The sequence below is a fragment of the Phodopus roborovskii genome, unplaced genomic scaffold (genome assembly GCF_943737965.1).
Source record: "Phodopus roborovskii unplaced genomic scaffold, PHOROB, whole genome shotgun sequence".
Taxonomy (NCBI): domain Eukaryota; kingdom Metazoa; phylum Chordata; class Mammalia; order Rodentia; family Cricetidae; genus Phodopus; species Phodopus roborovskii.
In genome coordinates, this window is record NW_026126636.1 from 3,881,980 (window position 1) to 3,904,911 (window position 22,932).

Here is a 22,932-nt window from a genome sequence, read left to right on the forward strand (position 1 = left end):
AGTGCTGGATTTAAGGTGTGTGTCTGTGTGCCACCATTGCCTAGCTGTCTATATATCTTTTATTTTTTTTTTAAAGATTTAAATAACTTTTATGTGAATGGATATTTTGCTTGCATATATGTATATGCACCATGTGCATGCCTGGTGCCCTAAGAGGTCAGAAGAGGCTATCACATCCTGGTTTGGAGTTGTGGGTAATTGTGAGCTACTGTGTGGGTGCAGGGAATCTAACTAGGGCCCCTTTTTTTGTTTGTGTTTTTGAGTCAGGGTTTCTCTGTGTAGTCCAAGCTGTGCTGGAATTAGCTCTGTAGGCCAGGCTGGTCTTGAACTCACAGAGATCTACCTGCCTCTGCCTCCTGAGTGTTGGGATTAAAGGTAGGCACCATCAGTGACCTGCCTGCCTGCCTTTCTTTCTGTAAGGCTGAACAATTTTCTGTTTAGTTGTGCTACAATTGCTTATTCGTTTGTCTGTTGGTAAGTTGGTAGACTCTGTCATTTTTGGTTGTTAGAAATAATCCTTTGAACATTTATGTGCTGTTTTTGGTGTAAATGTGCTTTGACTGAGTGACAGTTCTATGTTTAACTATTTAAGAAAGTGTCAGATGGTTTTCCAGAGTATCTGCACTGTTCTTCTTCCCTTTGAGCAATGTATGAAGATTACAGTCTCTTTACACCCTTCCCAACATTTGCCACTGCCTGTCATTTCCATTATTGCCAGGCTGGTGGTTATGAAATGCTATCTTGTGGTTTTGATTTGTATTTTCCTCACGGTGAGTGGCTCTAAACATCCTTTCATATGCTTTATGCACGACTCTGGAGAGTTCGTCTATGTCTGAGCATCAGTTTGGGAACTGTAACAGGACAGGAGTGTCTATCTGTCTACAGAAACAAGGGGGAAAGTTTAAGTGTACATGCATATGTGTGTTTAAACAGAGAGGTGCCACAAACAGATTTGTGAATGGTAGAGAGCAGGCCTCCCAGAGAAATAGCAGGCATTCTCTAGTCACAGTAAGCCTGGGCTAGGGTGTGAAGGGTCCCTAATGATTTTGAAATCTGGCCATGCCTTTGGAAATGGAAACCTTAGTATCTGTCTGCCTTCTCCACATAACTGGGGTGGTGGTGACAGATCCCAGGGCCTTGCGTAAACCAGGCAAGTGTTTCCACTGCTTTGCATCTCCAGACTGCCCGCCCCCATTTTTTAGTGGGGGTGGTTGAGACAGGGTTTCTCTGCCTTCTGAGTGCTGGTATTAAAGACAGGTGCCACCACTGTCCACCTGGCTGTATCATCCATCTTAAAGTCACAGACATGCATCCAGTGCTGGGTTTTCACAGACCTGTCACTTTCCAGGTAGAGAGAGGTGACTTGACATAGGAGCCAGGTTCTTGGATTTGCAAAACTGTAACGTTGAGAAACAATCAATGACTCACTGATGTCAGGTTTCCAGATAGTCTGCCAGCAAACTTGTTGACTGTGGGGACCTGGCTGTCACAGAGCAGTGCTGTCCCTCCGTGCCAGCTGCTGAGGTGGATGAAAGCAAATGAAATGGTGAGATAATTACAGGTGCTGGCCTCGCTGTGGGTGAGGTGACCCTGGTTTCTACAGGTTGAGCAGTGAAGGAGGGGCACTCGTTTCAGGAACTACAGTTGGAGTTTGAGGGGTGGGGAGCCCTGAGGGTAGGGGGTGGGGGGGCAGCAGCTTCCCAGAGGAGTCACCAGCTGTGCAAAGCACTCCGTGCTCTGTGAGAACTGGGTGCATGGCTAGAGAGTGATGAGGCTGGAGAGTAGCTGGCTGTGTATGGGTCATGTGCAGTTTGATTTTACTGTATCAGTGGGCAGGAGTGCATGTAAACCCTATGAAAACTACACACAGAATAAAGAGTTGGTAAAAAAGAACAAAAATGAAACTGAGGACCAAGCTAGTAAATTGCTCTGAGACAGCTGTTAGAATAACTTGCACAGGCTGTAAGGTCAGTGGTTATGAACAGACAATAAGGTTACAGAAAAGACTGGTTTGCAGTTTATCTTTCATGCGTCCTTGCTAGATAGGTTTGATTAGATTGTGATAGAATATTTCAGACAAAATCACTTATGGGAGATACTGTGCATTTTGTTTTGTGATGAGCATTTCTGACTTAAAAGTTTTTAGATTTGTCCTAGGTATATGAATGTTTTGCCTGCATGCATGTCTTTGTACCATGAGCTGCCTGGTGCCTACAGGTATCTAATCCCCTGAAAATGAAGTTACAGATGGTTGTTAGCTGTTGTGTGGGTGCTGGGAACCAAACCCAAAGCTCCTCACAGATGAACTCTCTCTCCAGTCCCCCCTACTTTTTATGAGGCTAGAATTAATCAGTGGGCTTGGATATAATCAGGCTTGAGTCCTTCATCATACATTTCCTCTTCAAATTATCATCTTGTTATTTAGACAGTGACTGATAAGCTAGAGCCACTATTTCATTGTAGTTGCAAAATGTTGATTTTCTTAGTACTTTACATATACTGGCTAGATTTGTTATATTTTTAAAGATTTGTTTTATTTATTATGTATGCAGTGTTCTATCTGAATGTTTGCCTGCAGGCCAGAAAAAGGCATCAGATCTCATTACAGATGATTGTGAGCCACCATGTGGTTGCTGGGAGTTGAATTTAGGACCTCTGGAAGAACAGCCAGTGCTCTTAGCCGCCAAGCTATCTCTCCAGTCCCTAGATTTGTTATTATGAACTTTAAAAATGTGATCATTGTGTGTATATGTGGTGAGTGTGTGCATGCAAATGCCACAGCACACGTGGGGATCTTTGGAAGTTAGTTCTCTTCTTCCACTGTAGGATCCAGGGTTCAAACTCAGGTCATCAGGCTTGCACAGCAATGCCTTTACTCACTGAGTCATCTCACTCTTTCTGTTTATGTATTTCTCAAGACAAAAATATTTGGAGGAGGAATATGGAGAAAGGATTAGATTTAATTACTATCTATTGTATGCATGTATTGAAGTGTCACACTGAGTGAGAATACTGTGTATGACTACTATATGTCAATAAGAATATGTGAGTGCTTTTCCTATTGAAATAGTGACATTTTGTCATTATAGGAATCTTCTTATTTAAAATTTAGAATGTGTGTGTACATGCAGGTGTGTGCATGTGGAATCAGGACAACTTTTGGGAATAGGTTTTCTCCTTGCATATTTTTGGTTTGTTTGTTTTTGTTTTTTGTTTTTTTGTTTTTGTGACAAGGTCTCTCTATATAGCCCAGGCTGTTTTGTAACACTGTGTAGACCAGGCTGGTCTTAAACTCAAATAGATCTTCCTGCCTCCACCTCTCCGAGCACTGAGATTAAAGGCATGTGCCTAGCCTTCTTTTTTTAAGTGTGTGTGTGTGCGTGCATTCATGTGTGGGTATGTGTGTGTCTCTATGTCTATGTGTGTATGTCTGTGTGGATGTGGTTGGCTATGCATATCTTTGGGCTGGAGCTCACCAGTTAGTCTAGACTAGCTGGATCAGCAAGCCCTGAGAATCCTTTTACAAGCTTGAGCTACCATGCATGGGACTTTCACATGGGCTCTGGGGAGTGAACTCAGGTCCTCATCCTTGCAAGGCAAGCACTCTTAGGCAACAACTGAGCTGTCCTCAGCCCTAGAATCAGCCATTCTTTTTGTTTTGTTTTGTTTGTTGAGACAGGGATTCTTTGTGTAGCCTTGGTTATTCTGGAACTTTCTCTGAAGACCAGGCTGGCCTCAGACTCACAGAGATCTGCCTGTCTCTGCCCCTAAGTGCTGGGATTAAACATAGGTGCCACCACTGCCTGGCTAAAAGCAGAGTTTTAAAATTAGATTTGTATAAGACACAGTATACTTCTTGTTACCATTAAAGAGAGATTTACAGCACTTGCATTGCCCTGGAAACTCTGAGTCATGTAGAAGCTTTGATTTCTCCCCTTTGATTATGTAGCCCTGGTTGATCTGATACTTCCTCTTTAACCCAGACTGGCCTCAAACTCAAGGCAGTTCTCTGCAGCCTCCTAGATGTTGGAATTACAGACTTGGCAGCACTATGCTTGGAGTTCGTAGAGCTCATTTACAGTGTATGTGGCTGGGGGTGGGGATGCAAAATACTATCCCAGTTTGTATGTATGTCTTCAGCATCCTCAGATTTGGGGACCATCAGGCCCTGGATGCCATGGATGTCAGGAACTGTTCAGCTCATCCAGTCCTCTTGTAGGTTTGTGACCCCTTTGCAGAGGAAATAAAGGAATACCAAATGTTGAGCAGGCCTTGTTCAAAGTGTTAACCATTAACCAGCTTTAGATTGATTAGTTGGTCTGAAATCAGACTTAATTTGTTGCATTATCTTTTGAGACAGAGACTCTTGTAATCTAGGCTGGCCTGGAACATACTAAGTTGATGATGTGACCTAAATTTTTTTTTTTTTTTCCAAGACGGGTTTTTCTGTGTAACATCTCTGGCTGTCCTGGAACTCACTTTGTAGACCATGTTGGCCTTGAGCTCACAGATCCACCTGCCTCTGCTCCTGAGTGCTGGGATTAAAGGCATGCTCCTCCACCACCTTCCTATCCTCCTGCCTCTACTTCCTGGGTGTTGGGATTAGAGGTGTGAGCCATCATAGCTAGTTTATACAGTGTTCCATGCATGCTGAGTCGTGTCTGTAGCCTCCAACCCGAGTAGCTTCTTAACATTCCCCTTTTCATAATTGAGCGTCACCCTGTTCTGCTTCTGTCTTGATGTGAAGCTCACTAAAGTGGAGGACAAAGCTTTGCAGAAGTGCTCAGAATTGCTCTTGGTCTTACAGTCTCCCTGACTCCATCTTCTTTCTTTCCCCTTACAGGAAATGACTTAGAGGCCTTATGAATACATCTGTGCTTTCTTGCTTCAGACTTCACAACTGCAGGCCAACTTAGTCTGGAAGCACTTCTTATTAATGTTGCAAGGAAACCGCTACCTCAGCAAACAAAAGAAAGAAGACACACAATAACAATGCCATGCTTAAAGAAAACTTGTCTCCAGCAACCTTTACAGGAGATTTGGAAATTTTTAGCACTGAAAAGCAGTTTCCCAGGTAAATGGATTTGACAGGCAGGTTCTGTCAATTCTGCAGAGGTGTGCTCTTCCTTAAGGACTTCCTGTGAAGTAATCCCTTCTGCCTAAATGCTGTTGACCAGCGCAGGGCCATTTTTTGGTATATAGAAGATACATTATATTACATTTTAAAAGTTAAGTTATTTTTCTGCTGTTGTAAATGTAAGTATCAAAATATTCTTACAAAGTAATTCTAAGCAAACATTTTCCTCAGCAAGCATATCTTCATTGAGGGTAGGATGCTGAACAGTTACACAGCATTTCAGACACACTTTTATTTTTTGTCAGAATTCCTACCTACATTGAAAATGTTAATTATATAAGCCTGTTATTTTTTTTTTTTTTCACCTTTATGTTAGATCACATGGTCACCTGCCTCATGGAAATGCCTTTTCTAAAACTTAGATTTGCAGAGCTCCACTATTTTTATACCTAGCTCCAGTTTGGGAAAAAAGCACTCAGAACCCTGACCTGCCAGTGGTCCCGGGACAGTTTCCCACCCGCCTGACCTGCCAGTGTCCCCAGACAGTTCCCCACCCGCCTGACCTGCCAGTGTCCCGGGACAGTTCTCCACCCGCCTGACCTGCCTGTGTCCCGGGACAGCTCCCCACCCGCCTGACCTGCCAGTGGCCCGGGGACAGTTCTCCACCCGCATGTATTGCTGCAGTGCCCAGGACAGTAAGATGGACTACAAGCGGCGCTTCCTGCTTGGCGGGTCCAAGCAGAAGGTGCAGCAGCACCAGCAGTACCCAATGCCTGAGCTGGGCCGAGCACTGAACTCTCCCCTGGCATCCACGGCCCCCTCTGCCCCGCTGGGCAGTCTGACCGCTGCAGGCAGCTGCCACCATGCCATGCCCCACTCCACTCCCATTGCTGACATCCAGCAGGGCATCTCCAAGTACCTGGACGCCCTCAATGTCTTTTGCCGTGCTAGCACGCTCCTCACAGATCTCTTCAGCACCGTGTTTAGGAACTCACACTACTCAAAGGCTGCCATGCAGCTCAAAGATGTACAGGAGCATGTGATGGAGGCTGCCAGCCGATTGACCTCAGCCATAAAGCCCGAGATCGCCAAGATGCTCATGGAACTCAGTGCTGGGGCTGCGAACTTCACAGATCAGAAGGAATTCAGTCTCCAGGACATTGAGGTAGAGTACCGTCCCATAGGAAAATGTATTGCAGAGGTCAGTGAGGGCCCTCGAGTTTCCCTGAACTGCAAGCAATGATAGATAACCTTTGTCCTCTTTCTGATGGTATGATCTTCTTGTAAAAAGTTTGGTGCCTGCCAAGTTCTGATGCTTTCATTTCAACTAGGTGAAAAGTTCACAGAGCAGGGTTAGAAAGATGGGGCTCAGTGCTAAAGTTAGTGTTTGGGGTTTGAGGCCTTAGGTCCATAGTTGATTTGTCTGTATTTGATATTTTTGTCCTTAATTTTTTCAAATTGGAAACTAATGTCCAATTAATAAACTATTGAGAGTACTTAGTGAGAGGCTGGAGACAAATTTCAATTGGGATGCACTTTATGCTTAATACCTAATACTGCACAAACAGAAGTGCTTAGAATAGTAAGTATGGTCATGGGCCATATTTTTTGAGGTGTTTTTTTTTTTTGTCTATTTGTTTTTCAAGACAGGGTTTCTGTGTATAGCCCTAGCTGTCCTGGAACTTGCTCTGTAGACAAGACTGGCCTGGAACTCAGAGATCCACCTGCCTCTGTCTCCTGAGTGCTGGAATTAAAGGCGTGCATCACCACTCCTGGCTGAGCCTTACCTTTTATGTTACCTATACTACTGGGTTCTTCAAGTCATACCTCTGATGTCTAAAAAGACAGAGTTAGACCCACATGGCTTTGTCTCTAATGATGGAGGACAAACACCTTTGCTCCCCATTCTGGACAGTTAGAGAACCGTGAGACACAGGAATTTAGCGAGTCATTGAGGTGAGCGTTATTACACATATTGTTTTTGTTTATTTGTTTGTTTGTTTTTGAGACAGGGTCTCAATGTATATAACCCTGGTTGTCCTGGAACTCGCTATGTAGAGTGGTCTTTGTCCAACTTGCAGGAGTCCTCCTGTCTACCTCCTGAGTGCTGGAATTATAGGCCTGTGCTACTAGGCCTGTCTTGTTCTCTGTGTTTTGATTTGGTAACAGGTTGTATCACTAGCCCAGGGTGTCCTTGAACTCACAGTCCTCTTGCCTCAGCCTCCCAAGTGTTGAGATTGCTACCATGTAATAGCATACTGGGCTGGGAAATGCTTCTGATTGTTGCAGTTTAGAATTTTGACTTGGCTTTCCTCATTGAAATTCTGATTAAGATAGTTGGACTATTACCATGGTACATAATAATGTACTATGGTACATAATAGACTAAACAGGCTTTCTGTTTCCAACACTAGTCTGGAAACTGCTTTCTGTTGATGAGTTTTAGAATCTGTGGGTCTGTTCTATGTGGAAAAACTGACTTATAAATTAGTTTTAAAGTGGGTCTGTCATGTAGACCCATAGATATAACGTTATATCTGAGAACTTTTTATTGCATTCATTTACTTATTTATTTATTTGAGTGTATGGGTATGTGTGTACACTCATGCTGGCACATTCATTGTGGCTCTTACCTATGGAGGTAAGAGGAGTATGCTCTCCTTCCACTGTGTGGGACCTTGTAAATAGAACTTAGGTGTTTAGGGTTGGCAGGAAATGCCTTTTCCCACTGAGCACCCCACCAGCCCAGCGTTATACTCTCCCCCTAGTGCAGTGTTGGCTGTTTCTAAAGTTATTTTTTTCTTAAAGTTTTTATTTTTAATGATTATTTATTACTGTATGTACATTGGTATTTTGCTTGCATGTATGTCTGTGTGAGGGAGTTGGACCCCCTGGAGCTAGATTTACAGACAGGTATGAACTTCCATGTGGTTGCTGGGAATTGAACCTGGGTCCTCTGGAAGAGTAGCCAGTAATCTGTAACTGCAGAGCCATCTCTCCAGCCCATTTTTCTTATCTAGTATAATCTTATACTACCAGAGTAGTTAGGCCAGTAGGCGTTCTCTACCGTTTACCAAACTCAGATAAAAATCTAAGCATTTGGTTTTTTTCTCCTGTTGGTGTTTTGTTGCTCCCTATCTTCCCCGTCCCCTATTTTTATTTATTTATTAAAGATTTTATTTAGTTATTAGATATACAACATTCTGTCTCCATGTATATCTGCAGGTTAGAAGAGGGTACCAGATCTCATTATGGATGGCCGTGAGCTACCATGTGGTTGCTGGGAATTGAACTCAGGACCTCTGGAAAAGCAGCCATCTCTCTAGCCATCTGTCCCCTGGTTTTATAATCAAAGTCCTAAGAGGCTCTTTAACAGTCATGGTGGGAAAAGGAGTCTGTCCCCAGCAAAGTTTATTTCTCAGGTATTAACAGTGGGGAGGAATATGGCCTTTAGGAATGCGCTCCTTGCGTGAGTTGTAGCTCTAGAAGGACTGAGTTGTGAAATCTAGAGTGGGTTGTCACAGAGGGAGGCCTTTCTCTTGTTTGCTGCTTATCCTGCTTCCTCCCTGGGGTTGCAGGAGTGCATTGCCCTTGATGGTACCATGCTGTTGGCTTTCTAGCGTGCAGAACTGCCAGCTAGACTCACCTTTCTTATTCAGCAAACAGCAGCAGCCAGGGCTGTGTATAAAGGAAGCTGATTAGAAGTATTCAAATGCTTCACAAAGTGTGATGTGTCCTCCCCCACCACCACCATGCGCGCAAACACATACACATCTGTTCTTAATAGACAGATAGTGACTCAGCCTGGCTCCAGGAGCTGCAGGTGCTGACTGAATGCTCTGTCCTATTTATACCTTCCAGTGCCCTTACCCTGAATATTGCTTTTGGAGCATGAGTTGTGACTGTGGTGTTTCCTAGTTGACTAGTGCTGGTGACACTGACATGCCGGCTTCTGAAGTGAGCTATGAGCATGAGGTCAAAACATTCGAACGGCTCTGTTTCTCAGTGTTCATATAGCTTGAGCCTCAGTTTGCCTGTCTGTACAGTAAATTACCAACCCCCTGCCAGTGTTCTCATGAAGATCAGAAGCAGCTAGTACTTGTAAAAACTGCACCCAGTGGATGGTCTCGTCGGGTGACTGCTCCTGCCGCGGATGGCAGGTGCTGAGAGGCCTCTGAAGAGTGGAGCACCATTCGCGTGAAAGCTGGGTGAGAGAGAAGTACCGGCATGACGCCCTCTAATTGACACTCGTGGCAGTGCAGCCGGTCACTGCTGCAGAACACTCGCCGCCCGCCCGCCCGCCCACCCGGGCAGAGCTTCCTTTTCCCGTTGTGTCTTGGGCTGCCTTTCCTCTTGTGCTCTAAGGGGTACTACCTGCCTGGTGCTGGAGCGATGGGACTCTGACATTATTTTTGAGGCAGGGTGTCTTTATGGTGCAGGTGATGATCCCTTGTCTCAGCCTCCCTGGTGCTGGGAACACAGGTCCTGGCCAGCACTTATTTTAGGATAAAAGCTCAAGAAAACCTCTTTTATTGGTAATCACTTTTGTGTTTCCTTGCACTTAGAGTGGGGCATAGAACAAGAAGTGGGGGGCAGCGTGTTCGTTCATTGGACGTGCCTGTAAGTAGTCAGGACAGCCTTGTCAGGGCCCTTCCCCAGCCTCAAAGCTGCCAGTAAAATCAGAGTTCGAATCTAGGAAAAATACCTTTTCCCATATTGAACTTGTTAGTTGTGCCAAGCTTTGATGGTCCACCTGAGCTTCCTTTTAAGGAGTGGACTCCACTGGACCTCTAGGGTCCTAGGAAAGTCCACTTGAGGGTTTTTTTTTTTTTGTAATTGTGTTAATTTCAGTGTTCTTTAAAAATGCCAAGCTGGATAAATTGAGTTGGTTGATGTCTCTCCGATTTGGAATCAGTATTGAATCATTTGTAGTTAATCCTGTAGTTTATACTGGTGATCCTGTGTTACAGGTCTGTATGTATTAGGAAGTTACATAATAGTAAATCACATTTACTTGTGATTTGCACAGTAATTCTGCATGTGTCAATTACACACTTTATTGATATCAGATGCTGTTGCAGTCATGGGACGTAGCAGTGAAAAGTCAGGAACTTCTCCCTTCTGTAGCTAGTGAATGGTTGTGCTCTTAGAAGGGGTTGGAAGGAGCTTCACTGAGAGTTTCGTGTGAGTGAAGCGTGGAAGGTGACGAGGCAGAGGGAGCAGCTGGCGCAGAGCCTCTGAGACAGGGGTCAGCCTAGAGTGTTGGAAGAGCAGGGAGGCCCCTCCTGTGGTTGAAACAGAGCGAACAGAAGGGTGGGGCTTTTTATTCGTGTATGTATGCCCATGTGTGGGCCGCTGCGAGTTGTTTATCTCCTGCTTGTGAATCCCAGGGATTCAACTCATGTTGTCAGGCTTGCAAGCAAGTGAAGGAAGCACCTTTAGTTTCTGAGTCATTTCATAATCCAGTGGATAGTTAGAAAGGTAGAAAGTGCTGCTCTTTTTCTCTTAGAGAGGCCAGAGATGGGCAGGGTGAGGTGAGTGCTCAGAGGGATAGGAAAGGAGGGCAGAGGGATGAGCTTCTCCGTCCCTGTGTAGTGAGCAGATGCTGCTCACTCACTGGTGTTCATCCTACTGTGCCAGCTGTAGGGACCCAGTTTCACTTTGGGTCCTCAGTGTCTTGAGGACCAGGTTCCTGGGCAGGTGCTGTGTAAACAGTCCAGAAAGCCAGGATGGCTACGGGGCTCGCAGGATGCATACACTTGGAGGGGATGGTGCATTTTTTTTTTTTTTTTTTTTTTTTTTTACTGGCTTCTCAAGTCTGAGAGGAAGACATGAAATCACACCTTTACCTCATTGAATGAGCCCGGCTTTTAGTTTGACATGCTGACAGGCTCCCTTGGCGTCCTGTAATTCCTCATGAATGTGTTTGAAGTAACTTCTGTACCGACTCACTCTTAAGGGCCTGAGTTCAGGTATGTTACCATTTGTTTTGCATAGGTATGAGCCAAAAATACTGTACAACAATAGTAATAGAAAATATTAGAAGTTGTTTAAAGATGTGATTTTCATTAACCTTCATGGATTTAGGTATGCTCAGGCTGTTGCTTTCCCCCCCTAAAGGTAAAAATTCATTGTTATGTCTTTGTTTGACTAGCAGATCTTTTTACTTTTTATTCTTTTGGAGGAAAGATTTCTCTGTGTAGCCTTGGCTGCTCGGAACTCACTATGTCAATGAGACTAGCCTTGAATTTACAGACCTGCTTGCCTCTGTCCCCTGAGTGCTGAGATTAAAAGTACGTGCTACCTACCATGCCTAGTTTTGACTAGTAACCCTTCCATAGCAGATTATACTATGTCCTGCTATATATGCCAAAGCCAGATGAAAATCTAAATTGTTAGTTAATCAGAAAACGGAGTTGATGTCATAAAAGACTTATATGGGGTTGGGCATGATGGCACATACTTTTAGTTCCAGTACTCAGGAGTCAGGGGCAGGTGGATATTTGTGAGTTCCGGACTAGCCTTGTCTGCAGCCACACACCCTGAACTCACCTAATCTCAGAAGCTAAACAGGGTTGGGCCTGGTTAGTACTTGGACGGTAGAACATTTGACTGCAGTCTAGCCTGGTCTACAATAGTGAAATCTAGGCCAGTGGGCATATAATAAGACCGAAAATAAACGTGTAGCTGTGGTGGTTTGAAAGAAAATGGCCCCCATAGGGAGTGGCACTATTAGGAGGTGTGGTCTTGTTGGAGGAAGTGTGTCACTGTGGGGGTGGGCTTTGAGGTCTGCTGTACTCAAGCTGTGGCCAGTGTAACAGTTGCTTCTGTTTCCTGTAGATCAAGATGTAGAGCCAGGCTGTGGTGGCACACGCCTTTACTCCTAGCACTTGGGAGGCAGAGACAGGCAGATCTCTGAGTTTGATGAGACCAGCTTGGTCTACAGAGTGAGTTCCAGGACAGCCTCTAAAACCACAGAGAACATTAGTATATCTACCGGTGGTGTTCTTGTTCGGGTCTTGTTAAGCCATGCTGGTGAGGCTTTATGGTGTAGCACTGACATTTGCAAGGACACAGTCTCAGCAGTCTCCCTCTCCCTCGGGCCTTCTACCCTGCCATCTGGATGATCCCTGGACCGTAGCTGTAGGAGCTTCTGCAATTTTGCATTTTGATGGTTATGGTTTTCTGTAATGGCCTCCTGTCAAAAAGAGAAGTTTCCTTGATGAAGGCCGAGGACTATGCTTATCTATGGCTATAAGAACAAACATTTAGAACATAGTGATTATACTGGCTTAGTAAAAGGTGGTTGTAGGTTCTCCTCTAAGATAACATGACTTCACCAGCCCTGGGTAATTGGCTAAGTTTCTAGTGCCAGAAATAATTTCCCCTTTGTTGAATAGGCCTTGAGTTTAATTAGAGAACTGTTGGTTGCTGTCTAAATATGCTTGCCACTATTGCACTGTTAGGGTTATTGTGCCATGCTGGCCATGCTGGTTCATAGACATCATAGATGGGTAGAACTGTTGGTTAACTCCCTCCTTTGGAAGCTTGCATAGTATGTTTTGGTGCAGTGAGAGCTAGTCCTCAGGAAGGAGGGGTTCAGGACAGATCTGGGTCTTCTGGCCTCTGTGTCCAAGGTATATGGTGTCTTCAGCAATAGAGACTTACCTTCCACTTTGGGGACAGTCAAGGGAAATAGCAAGCCTGTATGTTTTGAGAGTGTTAGGCATCCCTGACCAACTGGAAAGAGGCCTTCTTATGCCTGGTGTTGGGGGTTTGTTAGGTAGTCTATGATTCTCATGGGGAGCATTGAAATCCCAGATAGGAACATCCCATTTAAACTATGTATGTATATGATGTATGCACCGACTTATATGTAGCATAGATAGTTTAGATAGATAGTTAATTGGTGTGATTCCTTATGACTTTGAGATGTTATATTACTCTGCTCCTTCCTTGTGTATTTACCTCCTTCCTCCCTGACTAAAGCCCCTGCCCTTTTCCCTATTTCTCCCTTCAGATCACTTGTACCCTGCTTATTCTTTTCTCTGTCGCTCTTTCCCCTCACTTCTACAATGGTCCCTTTTCACTTTCCTAGTTTTCTGCAGTTAATACAAATCAACTCTGAGAATGCTAATTAAAAGGCAAAAAGAGGCCAGTCCTGGTGGCTCACACATTTAATCTCAGCATTTAGGAATCAGAGTCAGGACAGTCTCTGTGAGTTCGAGTCCAGCCTCACCTTCATAGCAAGTCCCAGCACAAAGTAAGGCCTGTCTCAAAACAAAACAAAACAAAACAAAAGAACAGTAACAGTAATAAATAAAAAGAAGAAAGTAAGGAATTAAGCAGAATTTTGCTTTTCTAGTGTGTTATTTAACTAATAACCGAGTAGCTTGGTTGGGTTAAAGAAACTTCCACACCCTTCTGCGTGGAAGGGATCACATCATTAGAAAAGTCATTTTGTTGACCATGAGGAATCCAGTTACTCTAACAGTGGCCAGTAATAGAGAATGAAGCTGTTTGGGGAAAGGTTGCCAGGGAGTTGCATAAACGAGGGATTAGGCCTTCTATACCCAAATCCCGGTGATCAGTGTCAGTGGTCTGTGTCACCAGAGTCAAGGCAGATGATGCTTTCCGGTGCCATACAGGAAAAACTGCACAGGTCAGTTTTTTATTTTTATTTTATGTATTTACTGTTTCTTTGGTGCTGAGATCAAATCCAGGGCCAGATGGGTTTAATTGATAAGTACACTCAGCAGTGTATTTTACTGCTGAGTTACACTTTAGTCCCCTCATCATATAATCTTGTTAGAAAACTTCTCCTCTTGTTAGAAAACATACAAAGACCAGGGAAACCTCTGAAGAATTCTAATCAAGCTTCTAGAGTGAACTTTGAGTCCGTAGGCAATATGGCGCATATGCAGCGCGTTGAGTTACACACTGTACCACAAGAAAGTAGTCTGACAGACAGTGGAGTGTTGTGTGGCCAGCCATGTGGCTCGTCCAGGTCAGTTACATGAAAACAGGCACAGGGTACCTCTCTAGATTTAAGAGAGTTACAGTGACAAGACGATACTTTTTGGATCAAGACTCAGACATTGGTTACGTTCCTTTGAGTTGGCTGGGGTGGTGGTGCACACTTTCAATCCCAGCCCTGGGAGGCAGAGGCAGGAGGATCTCTGTGAGGCCAGCTTGGTTTACAGAGCAAGTCTAGAATAGTCAAAGCTACACAGAGAAACTCTTGTCATGAAAAAAGAAAAAGTTGATGTGAGTTAACTGTGGACATGTATTGGCTCTTGGTTGACTGGATTTTACTTTAAAACATAAAGGTCTTGAGGGCAAGGGGTGAAATGGATGAAAATAACGTGGCCCAGTGCAAGATGGAAGCCTTTTGACGAGCATGCGTGATGTTCTCTGCTTTGCTTTGTGTCTGCTTGCACATCTTCCAAGTATGAAAAATGGAGGAAAGTATGAAAAATGCATGATAGGAGTGCAGAGGACCTCATAAGTGATCATATTTCTTGGTGGGGCTAGTGCGTGTAAATTGGTCTTCTACTAGCCCAGGCTATTACTGAGTAGATTAGGAAACCCAGGGAAGTCAGACATGGTACTGCACACCTGCGTTCCCAACACTCAGGAGACTGAGGGAGGAGGATGGTGAGCTACAGGCCAGCCTAGGCTACACAGGAGACTCTGAAAGGAGGGGGGAAGGGAGGGAGGGAAAGGGAAGGAAAGAAAGAGAGAAAGGAAAAAAAAAAAAACAAAAAACCCCTAAGGGATTTCATGGAAAAACAGTAAACACTTAGAAATATAGAGTTTGGAGAGTATAATTTTAGTAAGGCTAGCTTTCTTGAATTAATGCTTATGGCTGCTGATAAGTTTAGATTTCATGATTGAATAATGTCATGTTCTTTTTTGTTTGTTTGTTTTTTCGAGACAGGGTTTCTCTGTATTGTTTTGGAGCCTGTCCTGGAACTTGTTCTGTAGACCAGGCTGGCTTTGAACTTACAGAGTGCTGGGATTAAAGGTGTGCACACTAATGGCTGGAAAATAATGTCATGTTCTTGCAACCTCTCTTATTTTTAAAATCAGATCATCTGTAAAATAATTGTCTGAAATCTTTCTGGACTTGGCTGGGGGTGTAGCCCAGTGTTGGACCCAGCACCCCCAAAAATCAGTCTTAGAATCAGCACACACAGGGGTTAAGTGTCCTTGTGTATCTGGTCTTTCTCCAGTGCCTCAGGCCATTGTGTACACACAGAGTACATCCCTTCATGAGACCAGGCTTCCTGTACCACACTAATGGTACAATGTTCAGAACCAGGAAAGTACAAGTAGCTGGATGTGGAGGGACCCCTATGAACACTTCCTGACTGTAGGAGCCTTGATCAGGTCCCTTTTGCACTGTACCAGCTACCCTTCTGATAAAAAGCAGAGGAAGTAGCTGCCAGCCTGCAGAGATGGTTAAGGACAGAAAGTGCTCCGGCCGGGTAGACCAGACATATGAAAAGGCTGTGGTGCTAGGTATGAGAAGTACTGTAATGCAAATGGAAAATGTCTTAAAGCTGGATGGTTTTCAGTTTAGCTTTTAGGCATCCTCCACTGCACTGGACTTCTCTCTCTCTCTCTCCCTCTCTGTCTCTCTGTCTGTCTGTCTGTCTGTCTGTCTGTCTGTCTGTGTGCCTCTCTCTCTCCTCTCTCTCTCTCTCTGTCTCTCCCTCTCTCTCATATGGAACCCCTCCTTCTTACCTAATCTGGAAGAGGAATGAGGGGAGGGGAGGGCCGAGAGCAGCCAATCTGGCAACTTCCTCTCTAGAGACTTTTAATCGGACCAGAAATAAGGTACAGAATGACTTGAGAAAGATGAACTGTTAAGTGTTAATATGAAACAAAAAAGTGTAGGCTGTTTTGGGAGAAGAGGCTGGCTTAGTTCCATTCACCTGCAGGTAGTAAGGGCTGCGTTGGGCTGGACCTTAACAGGAATAGCTAACAGAGTTTCCAAACACTCTAAAAGGCAGAGTTTACATGTAGATTGACCCACAACAATCATGCTGGTATAGAAAGGATGTCTCATAGTTCTCAAACAGGATGGCCTTAAATTAGAACCCTTTGTAATCTGCTTGAGATATAAAATTTATGAGAGGAAACAGGACATGGTGGCCCAGGCCTGTAGTCTCAATGCCAGGTGACTCTTGGCTGCACCTGTGAGGCCAGCCTGGACTAGATGACTTGCTGGCCGGAGAAACATTCAAATGGAGTGGAGAGATGGCTGCTCTTGGAGAAGACCTGAATTCAGTTCCCAGCACCTCTATGGTAGTTCAGACGGTTTGTAATTTCAGTTCCCAGGAAATCCGGTACCCTCTTCTGGCCTTTCAGACATTAGGCTTGCCCATGGTGCTCAGATATATATGTAGGCAAACACAAATAAAAATAAATAAAATATTAATAACAAATAAATACATCAAGAAGAATAGGCACTCTGGTTATACCCATGACTACAGCATGGTTAGGAGATACTGTGCTCTGGTGTTCTGTTTTGAGTGGACTTTGAATTTGTGGACCTCTTGACTTAGCCTCCTGAGTGCTAGCTAGGATTACAGGCATGTACCGTGGTACCTGGCTTATAATAGACCCTTTTTGGCCATCAGGAATTGCCAGTACACAGGGTTCTGTTTCAGTAGATCCCTGATAATTACCTGCTTTCCAGAATCTCCTCTTTAGTAGCTACCCACTATTGTTTTTACATCCCAGATCTTATCATAGCTAGACAGGGAAGCCTGGTGGTTAGAAATATCTTTTGGAGTGAGACAGACCTGGTTTCAAATCCTCAATTAACCTACTGACATTAAGCACATTTATTTATTTATTTATTTTATACACCAGTGTTTTGCCTTCACGTATGTTTGTGTAAAGGTGTTGGATTCCCTGGAACTGGAGGTGTAGACAGTTGTGAGCTGCCATGTGGTTGCTAGGAATTGAACCCTGGTCCTCTGAAAGAGCAGCCCGTGCATCTCTCCAGCCCTGGAAGTTTCTTTCTAAGCCTGTTTTTGTCATCCATAAAATGGGCACATGGCGTACACTCCACAGGGTCCTTTGCATGAGCGGTGCTGCTGGGGTGGGTTAGGGTGGCAGCGGTGGGTGAAGCTTCGGTGCTGTTTTAAATGTGCCTGTCCTTGCCTGTTCTACTCACCCATTCTCTGATTTCTTTTTGTGAACCGAGAGCTGGCTGTGTCCCTGGGACACCCACTCTTCCAAACCTGTGTGAGGACAGTCTCCCCAGGAACGTCCCTGAGTCAGGGAGGAGGAGGTCTGTCATGGGTTTGGGGACTGGGCCAGTGGGATGAAGAGAAAGGGTGGGCAGAGACAGGAGCCCTGTCCTCTCAGAAGGTGACGTTTATGTGTCTTACTCGAGGTGACATTTTAGAATAAGTGGTCACCGGAATCAGTTTCCAAGGATTAGGGTTGGGTTGGCCTTTAATTAATTATTTACAATGTGTATTTTGCTACAATCATAATTGGGTCGATGCTTTCCACATCGTGGGAAGGAGGAAGTCGTGCGTTAGAAGAGCTGTAGATTAAATGACTCCTCTCAGGTCAGGCACATAATAAGCAGCTGAGACAGCAGACTGACTGACAGGCTGGCATCTCCTCCCCCTGTGCATCTGCGGCAGCGGGACCCACCCCAGCCCCACGCCTGTGAGTCACACAGCAGGCTTCACTGCCGTTTCTCAGGGTATTCCTTTCTGAGTGGGAGCTGTAGCTTTCTTCCTTGGCTCTAACCTCAGAGAGCCTTTCCCTCAGCGCCTGCCTGGCAGTTTCATTCCCCAGCTGCACCTGCCCTCGTGCCTATTTATGGCTTTGTTGTCTCTCTCAGCCCCGTTAGTATGGAACCCTCATGACACGGGCTTTCTCAGTCTCCTTCCTGTGTGCCCTCACGGCTTTTTTAGCTCGGTACATAGTAGGCATTTACATGTTACCTGTTTTTAGAAAGGGCAGGTCGATTTCATTGGTCAGAAGCTGTGAGGATGTGACCCCAGAGCATGGTGGCATCTTCCCCTCCCCTCCCTTCCCTCCTCTTGTAGCCTGCCAAGAAGCCAAGGAAGAGGAGAAAAAGTGTTCTGGAGGGGTCAGCCCCGACCCTCCCCAGGTGCCCTCAGCCATGGTTCCGACTGAATCCTGTTGTGAGCCTGGTCTCAGTGCTGCCAACCTCTTCTGGTTGAATGTTGAGAGTGTTGGAGGCAGCGGGCACACTGGCTAGAAGCTTAGACACTGAACTCTGAACGAAGAGGCCACTCTGCCCCATCCATTTAGTGTCGTAACCTTGATAACCTAATTTCATAACTAGAGCCTCAGTCTTCCCATCTGTGAAATGAAGATGACTTGATGGGAATGAGATAGAACCATATGAAATGTGTAGTGTAGACTGAGCACATGTGATGCATATCCATGTCATCCATGTCCGGTGTCTCCAGCTGGGCTCTTGGGTCTGCTACCTCTGTGTCGTCCCTCTGCTGCCCTTCAGAGACACAGCCTTAATGGGGAGGAGCTTTGAGAAAAGGGCAGTGGGAACCCGGGCCGTTTGCGGGGAGCTCAGCGGCCATTTAGCTGTTCGCTCCAGAGGGCTGACACTCCGGTGTGAGCTTTTTGTTTGGATGTTTGCTTTAGTTTTGGATGAGAGTTTTCATTGGCTTGTTTGCTCTGGTGACTTCCACAGGGGGACAGTCATTCAGAGGGAATAGATGTTATATTGGGAGCTGGCCCACCTCAGCTATTCTTCTGCAAAATAGTTCTGATGTGTGTGTGTGAGGCTGGATGGCTTTGTGGGGAAGGGCTGCTGACTAATGTGTCTGAATCTTCTCATCCAAAGGATGAGATGGGGTTAGAGCAAGGGGACTCTGAGCTTTGTAGAAAACAGTACACACAGTTGGACTTTTCTGTATTTGGAGATGGGGGCGTCTCACATTGCCCAGACTGGCCTTGAACTTGCAGCTCTCCAACCTCAGTATCTTTGCAGCTGGCAGTTTCTCCCTCTGCTTTATAAAGAGAAACATGGGAAATCCTAACAAACATATCACAGCTGTGGTCAATTAAAAACAAAACAAAAAAACAAAAACAAAACAAACCAGACTGGGAATTGTGCACTCCTGATATTCAAGAGACTTAGGCTGAGGCAGGAGCATTGTGAGTTCAAAACCAGCCTTGGCTTTTTAGTGAGACCTTGTCTTAAAGTGCTTGTTCTATTTGAGGCCCTGGAACTAATTCTTTGAAAAAAAAAATTTTTTTTTTAAACACATTTTCTTTATCCTTCCTTTCCTCCCTTCCTCCCTCTCCTTTCCTCCCTCCCTCCCCCCTCTCTCCCTCCCATTCTCTCTCTTTCTTAAAAAGATTTATTTATTTATTTATTTATTATTTACACCATGTTCTGTCTGTATGCATGCCTGCAGGCCAGAGGCCAGAAGAGGACACCAGATCTCATTACAGATGGTTGTGCACCATCATGTGGTTGCTGGGAATTGAACTCAGGACCTCTGGAAGAGCAGTCAGTGCTCTTAACCTCTGAGCCATCTCTCCAGCCCCTTGAAATTATTTTTATTTAATTAATCTGTTTGAATGTGCGTGCAGTGCCCTCGGAAGCCAGAAGGCATCCGAGTGAAGGTAAAGGTCCTTGTGAGGGAGTCAGCTCTTTAAGTACCACCAGACCATAAAGGAAAGGAAACAGTGTGCAGGCAGTGAGAAAAAGGGCGGCTGCCCTGATCCCATGCAAATGCTCTTTCATGACTTAAAATGCCCATAAGGCTAAGGATTTGGAACACTTGTCTATTAACATAGGGTTTTGCTTCTATTTTTGAAGTGCCAGATGAAGTGAGTATTATATTATTCTATTATTAAATAAACTTGGGAGTCAGATATTGGAGTAAGAACCTGATAGATCCAAAGAGCAATGGAGAACCGATCAGCTTACCCTGCCTCTCTCTTACCCTGCCTCAAATCTCTCTGACCCCTCCCTATTCCTTCTTGTGTCTCTGTATCCTAATCTGGGTTGGCCAAAAACTCTATGGCTAATTCTGGCCAACTAAATGTTGACTCCGCCCTCTGATTCAAGGTTTAACTTTATTGGCAGTTGGGAAGTGTCTGCGTGCAATCAAAATATTCCATAGCATATTATTGTTGTTGTTTTAAAGCAGGGGCTTACTTTGCAGCCAAGCTGCCTTCTAACTCTTTGTAGACCAGGCTGCCTTGAACTCATGATGCTTCTTAAGCCTCCCAAGTGCTAAAATTACCCAAATGCATCACCACCATCAGATTTATTGTTTGAAAACAATGATTTTCCAGCTGGATATGGTGGCAGAAGCCTGGATTCCCAGCACTTGAGAAGCAGAGGCAGGCGGATCTCTGTGAGTTTTGAAGGCAGCTTGTACTACGTAGTGAGTTTCAGGACAGTCAGGGCTATTTGAATTATTAACCATTCACCCAACCTCTGAGTGTGTAGGGTTAGTGTTCTCTGATCTGCTGATGGAAGTGTCTCCTGTGTTTTGCTGACTTCCTGGAAGACTGGTATGTGTCGGCTTTGTTTTTTAAGACTATGAACACGACAGACAACTTTGTTCAAAATAGTATTAGCACAGCACCGAAACAATTAGTATTGTTGGGTTCCATTTCCAGTGGAATGTCTTCTTCTCATCAGACCAACTCTTCAGATTTTTAATCACATTCCATGAGTTTTCCTTTGCGTTCTGAACACGCCATGGCCATGATTGAGATTATGGATGACTCTGACCCAGCAGAAGTTCATAGAGTCTAGACGGAAGTGAGGAAGGACGGGTGTCCGAGGTTGGAAGACCCATTTGTGCCTGCGCCTTGCTGCTTACTTTGAAGTGTTTTGCCTTCTAAACCTCTAGTACCAAGGCCCAAGAGGCAGGGGGACTTTTTTAGCAGGGCATGCTTTTATGATTCCAAATATGTCAACAGTTGGGAATTTATTGCACCAATCCGTGAGTAACCCACAACCTAAAATCCCCTGGCTCTCTTGTTTCCACAGGTGCTGGGGCGGTGTTTCTTGACGGTGGTGCAAGTCCATTTCCAGTTTTTGACTCACGCCCTGCAGAAAGTCCAGCCGGTGGCTCACTCTTGCTTTGCGGAGGTAGTTGTGCCAGAAAAAAAGAACAGCAGCAGCCTGTCTGGTGTGGGCCACACACCCGAACTGGAGGAAGCTGTGCGGTCCTGGAGGGGGGCTGCCGAGGTAACTGACGCAGGGGGCCTGGCCGGCTTCTAGTGGGAGAGACTGCAGAAGAGCCACTTGGTTTACACGCCGAGTTATAAACATCACTGTCTTGCTTATGCTTGTGACAGCAAATGTCTTTAAGAGTGTCTACTTTGAGCCAGTGGTGGTGCGAGAGACAGAGAAACCCTGTCTCAAAAAAATTGGGGGAAAAATGTCTATATGAGGCCCGTGCCAGGCACTGAAATGATACTTACAAAGACTCAGAAGGCGGGGCACAGAGGGGGCAGGGGTGGGAGTTGTCAGAGCAAGAGGGAGGGCCCTACTTCTTAGTGGGAATGGTACAGGAAACTCCAAAGAGGTGAGCCAGGAGAGAGGGCTGCACCTAGCTCTGTAGGCAGCCAGGTAGGCTGGGCAACAGCACTGCCTGGCAAGATGAACCTCAGAGACAATAGGGTTTCAGGAATGTGCCACCACAGCTGGTTTATGTGGTGCCGGGGGTGGAACCCAGAACTTCATGCATGCTAGGTAAGCACTCTACAAACGGAATTATATCTTCATCCCTGTTGGGGTGTTTTGTGTTATTGTTCTTGTTATTTTATCTTTGTTTATGTATTTTTCTTTTTTTTTGAGACATAGTTTCTCTGTCTCTGGATGTCCTGTAGACCAGGCTGGCCTTGAACTTAGATATGCACCTGCCTCTGCCTTTGAATGCTGGGAATAAAGGTGTGTGCCACCACTGCCCAGCTGTTGCTTTTACTTTAAAGATTTATTTTTAGTTATCAAGGCAGATATGTGCATGTAGGTGCCTATGGGGACCAGAAGGATCATCAGATCCCCTGAAACTGTTTAGTGTAGAATGCTAAGAACTAAATTCAGGTCCTCTGCAAGGGCAGTACACACTTTTAATCCTGGAGCCATCTCTCTAGCCTGTTGCTGTCTTTTGAGATGAATTCTTACTTTGCAGCTCAGACTGGTCTCTAACTCATGGCAGTTCTGCCTTGGCCTTCCAGCTGCTGGGATTACAAACTTGAGCTGCTTCTGTAGCTGTCTTGTTCTCTGAGAAGTGTTTGGAATCTTTGCAATTTTTGTTCTACAACCATGAGGACTGGAGTTTGGATTCTAGTGCTCATGTAAGAAGCCAGGCATGGTCCCAGACATACCTCTAACCCCAGCTCTGAGTGGGGTGGAGACAGGGGCATCATTGGAGTTTGCTGACTGTCAGCATAGCCAACAACATCCTTAAAAACCCAAAATGATATTCAGGGATCAGGGAGGTACTTTTCTGTCAAGGAATATGACAGTGAATGAGCGATAGAGGAAGATACCTGGTGCTGCCTCTACCTTCTCCAAGTGCATCCTTTCAAACATACAAATAAATTAAAAAGATCCTTTTTTTTTTTTTTTTTTTTTTTTTTTTTTTTTTTTTGAGACAGGGTTTCTCTGTGTAACAACCCTGCCTGTCCTAGAACTTACTCTGTAGACCAGGGTGGTCTTGAACTCTCAGAGATCTGCCTGCTTCTGCCTCCCATGCACTGGGGTTAAAAATGTGTGCCAAACCTCCCAGCTCTGTAAAAATGATTTTTAAAGTAAGAACATGATTTAAATCTCTGTAGATGTGTGTGTGTGTGTGTGT

General features: G+C 45.0%; 1 protein-coding gene across 1 annotated transcript in view; it reads left to right on the plus strand.

The window, feature by feature from the left end:
- Positions 1-5,689: 5,689 nt before the first annotated feature.
- Positions 5,690-22,932, plus strand: part of Garre1 (granule associated Rac and RHOG effector 1) — a 42,821-nt gene continuing 25,578 nt past the window's right edge. Inside the window, exons 1-2 of the mRNA XM_051207259.1 lie at positions 5,690-6,242; positions 21,117-21,317. Of these exons, the coding sequence (XP_051063216.1) occupies positions 5,748-6,242; positions 21,117-21,317 (696 nt within the window). The 5' untranslated portion in view covers positions 5,690-5,747. The remainder of the gene's footprint in view (positions 6,243-21,116; positions 21,318-22,932) is intronic.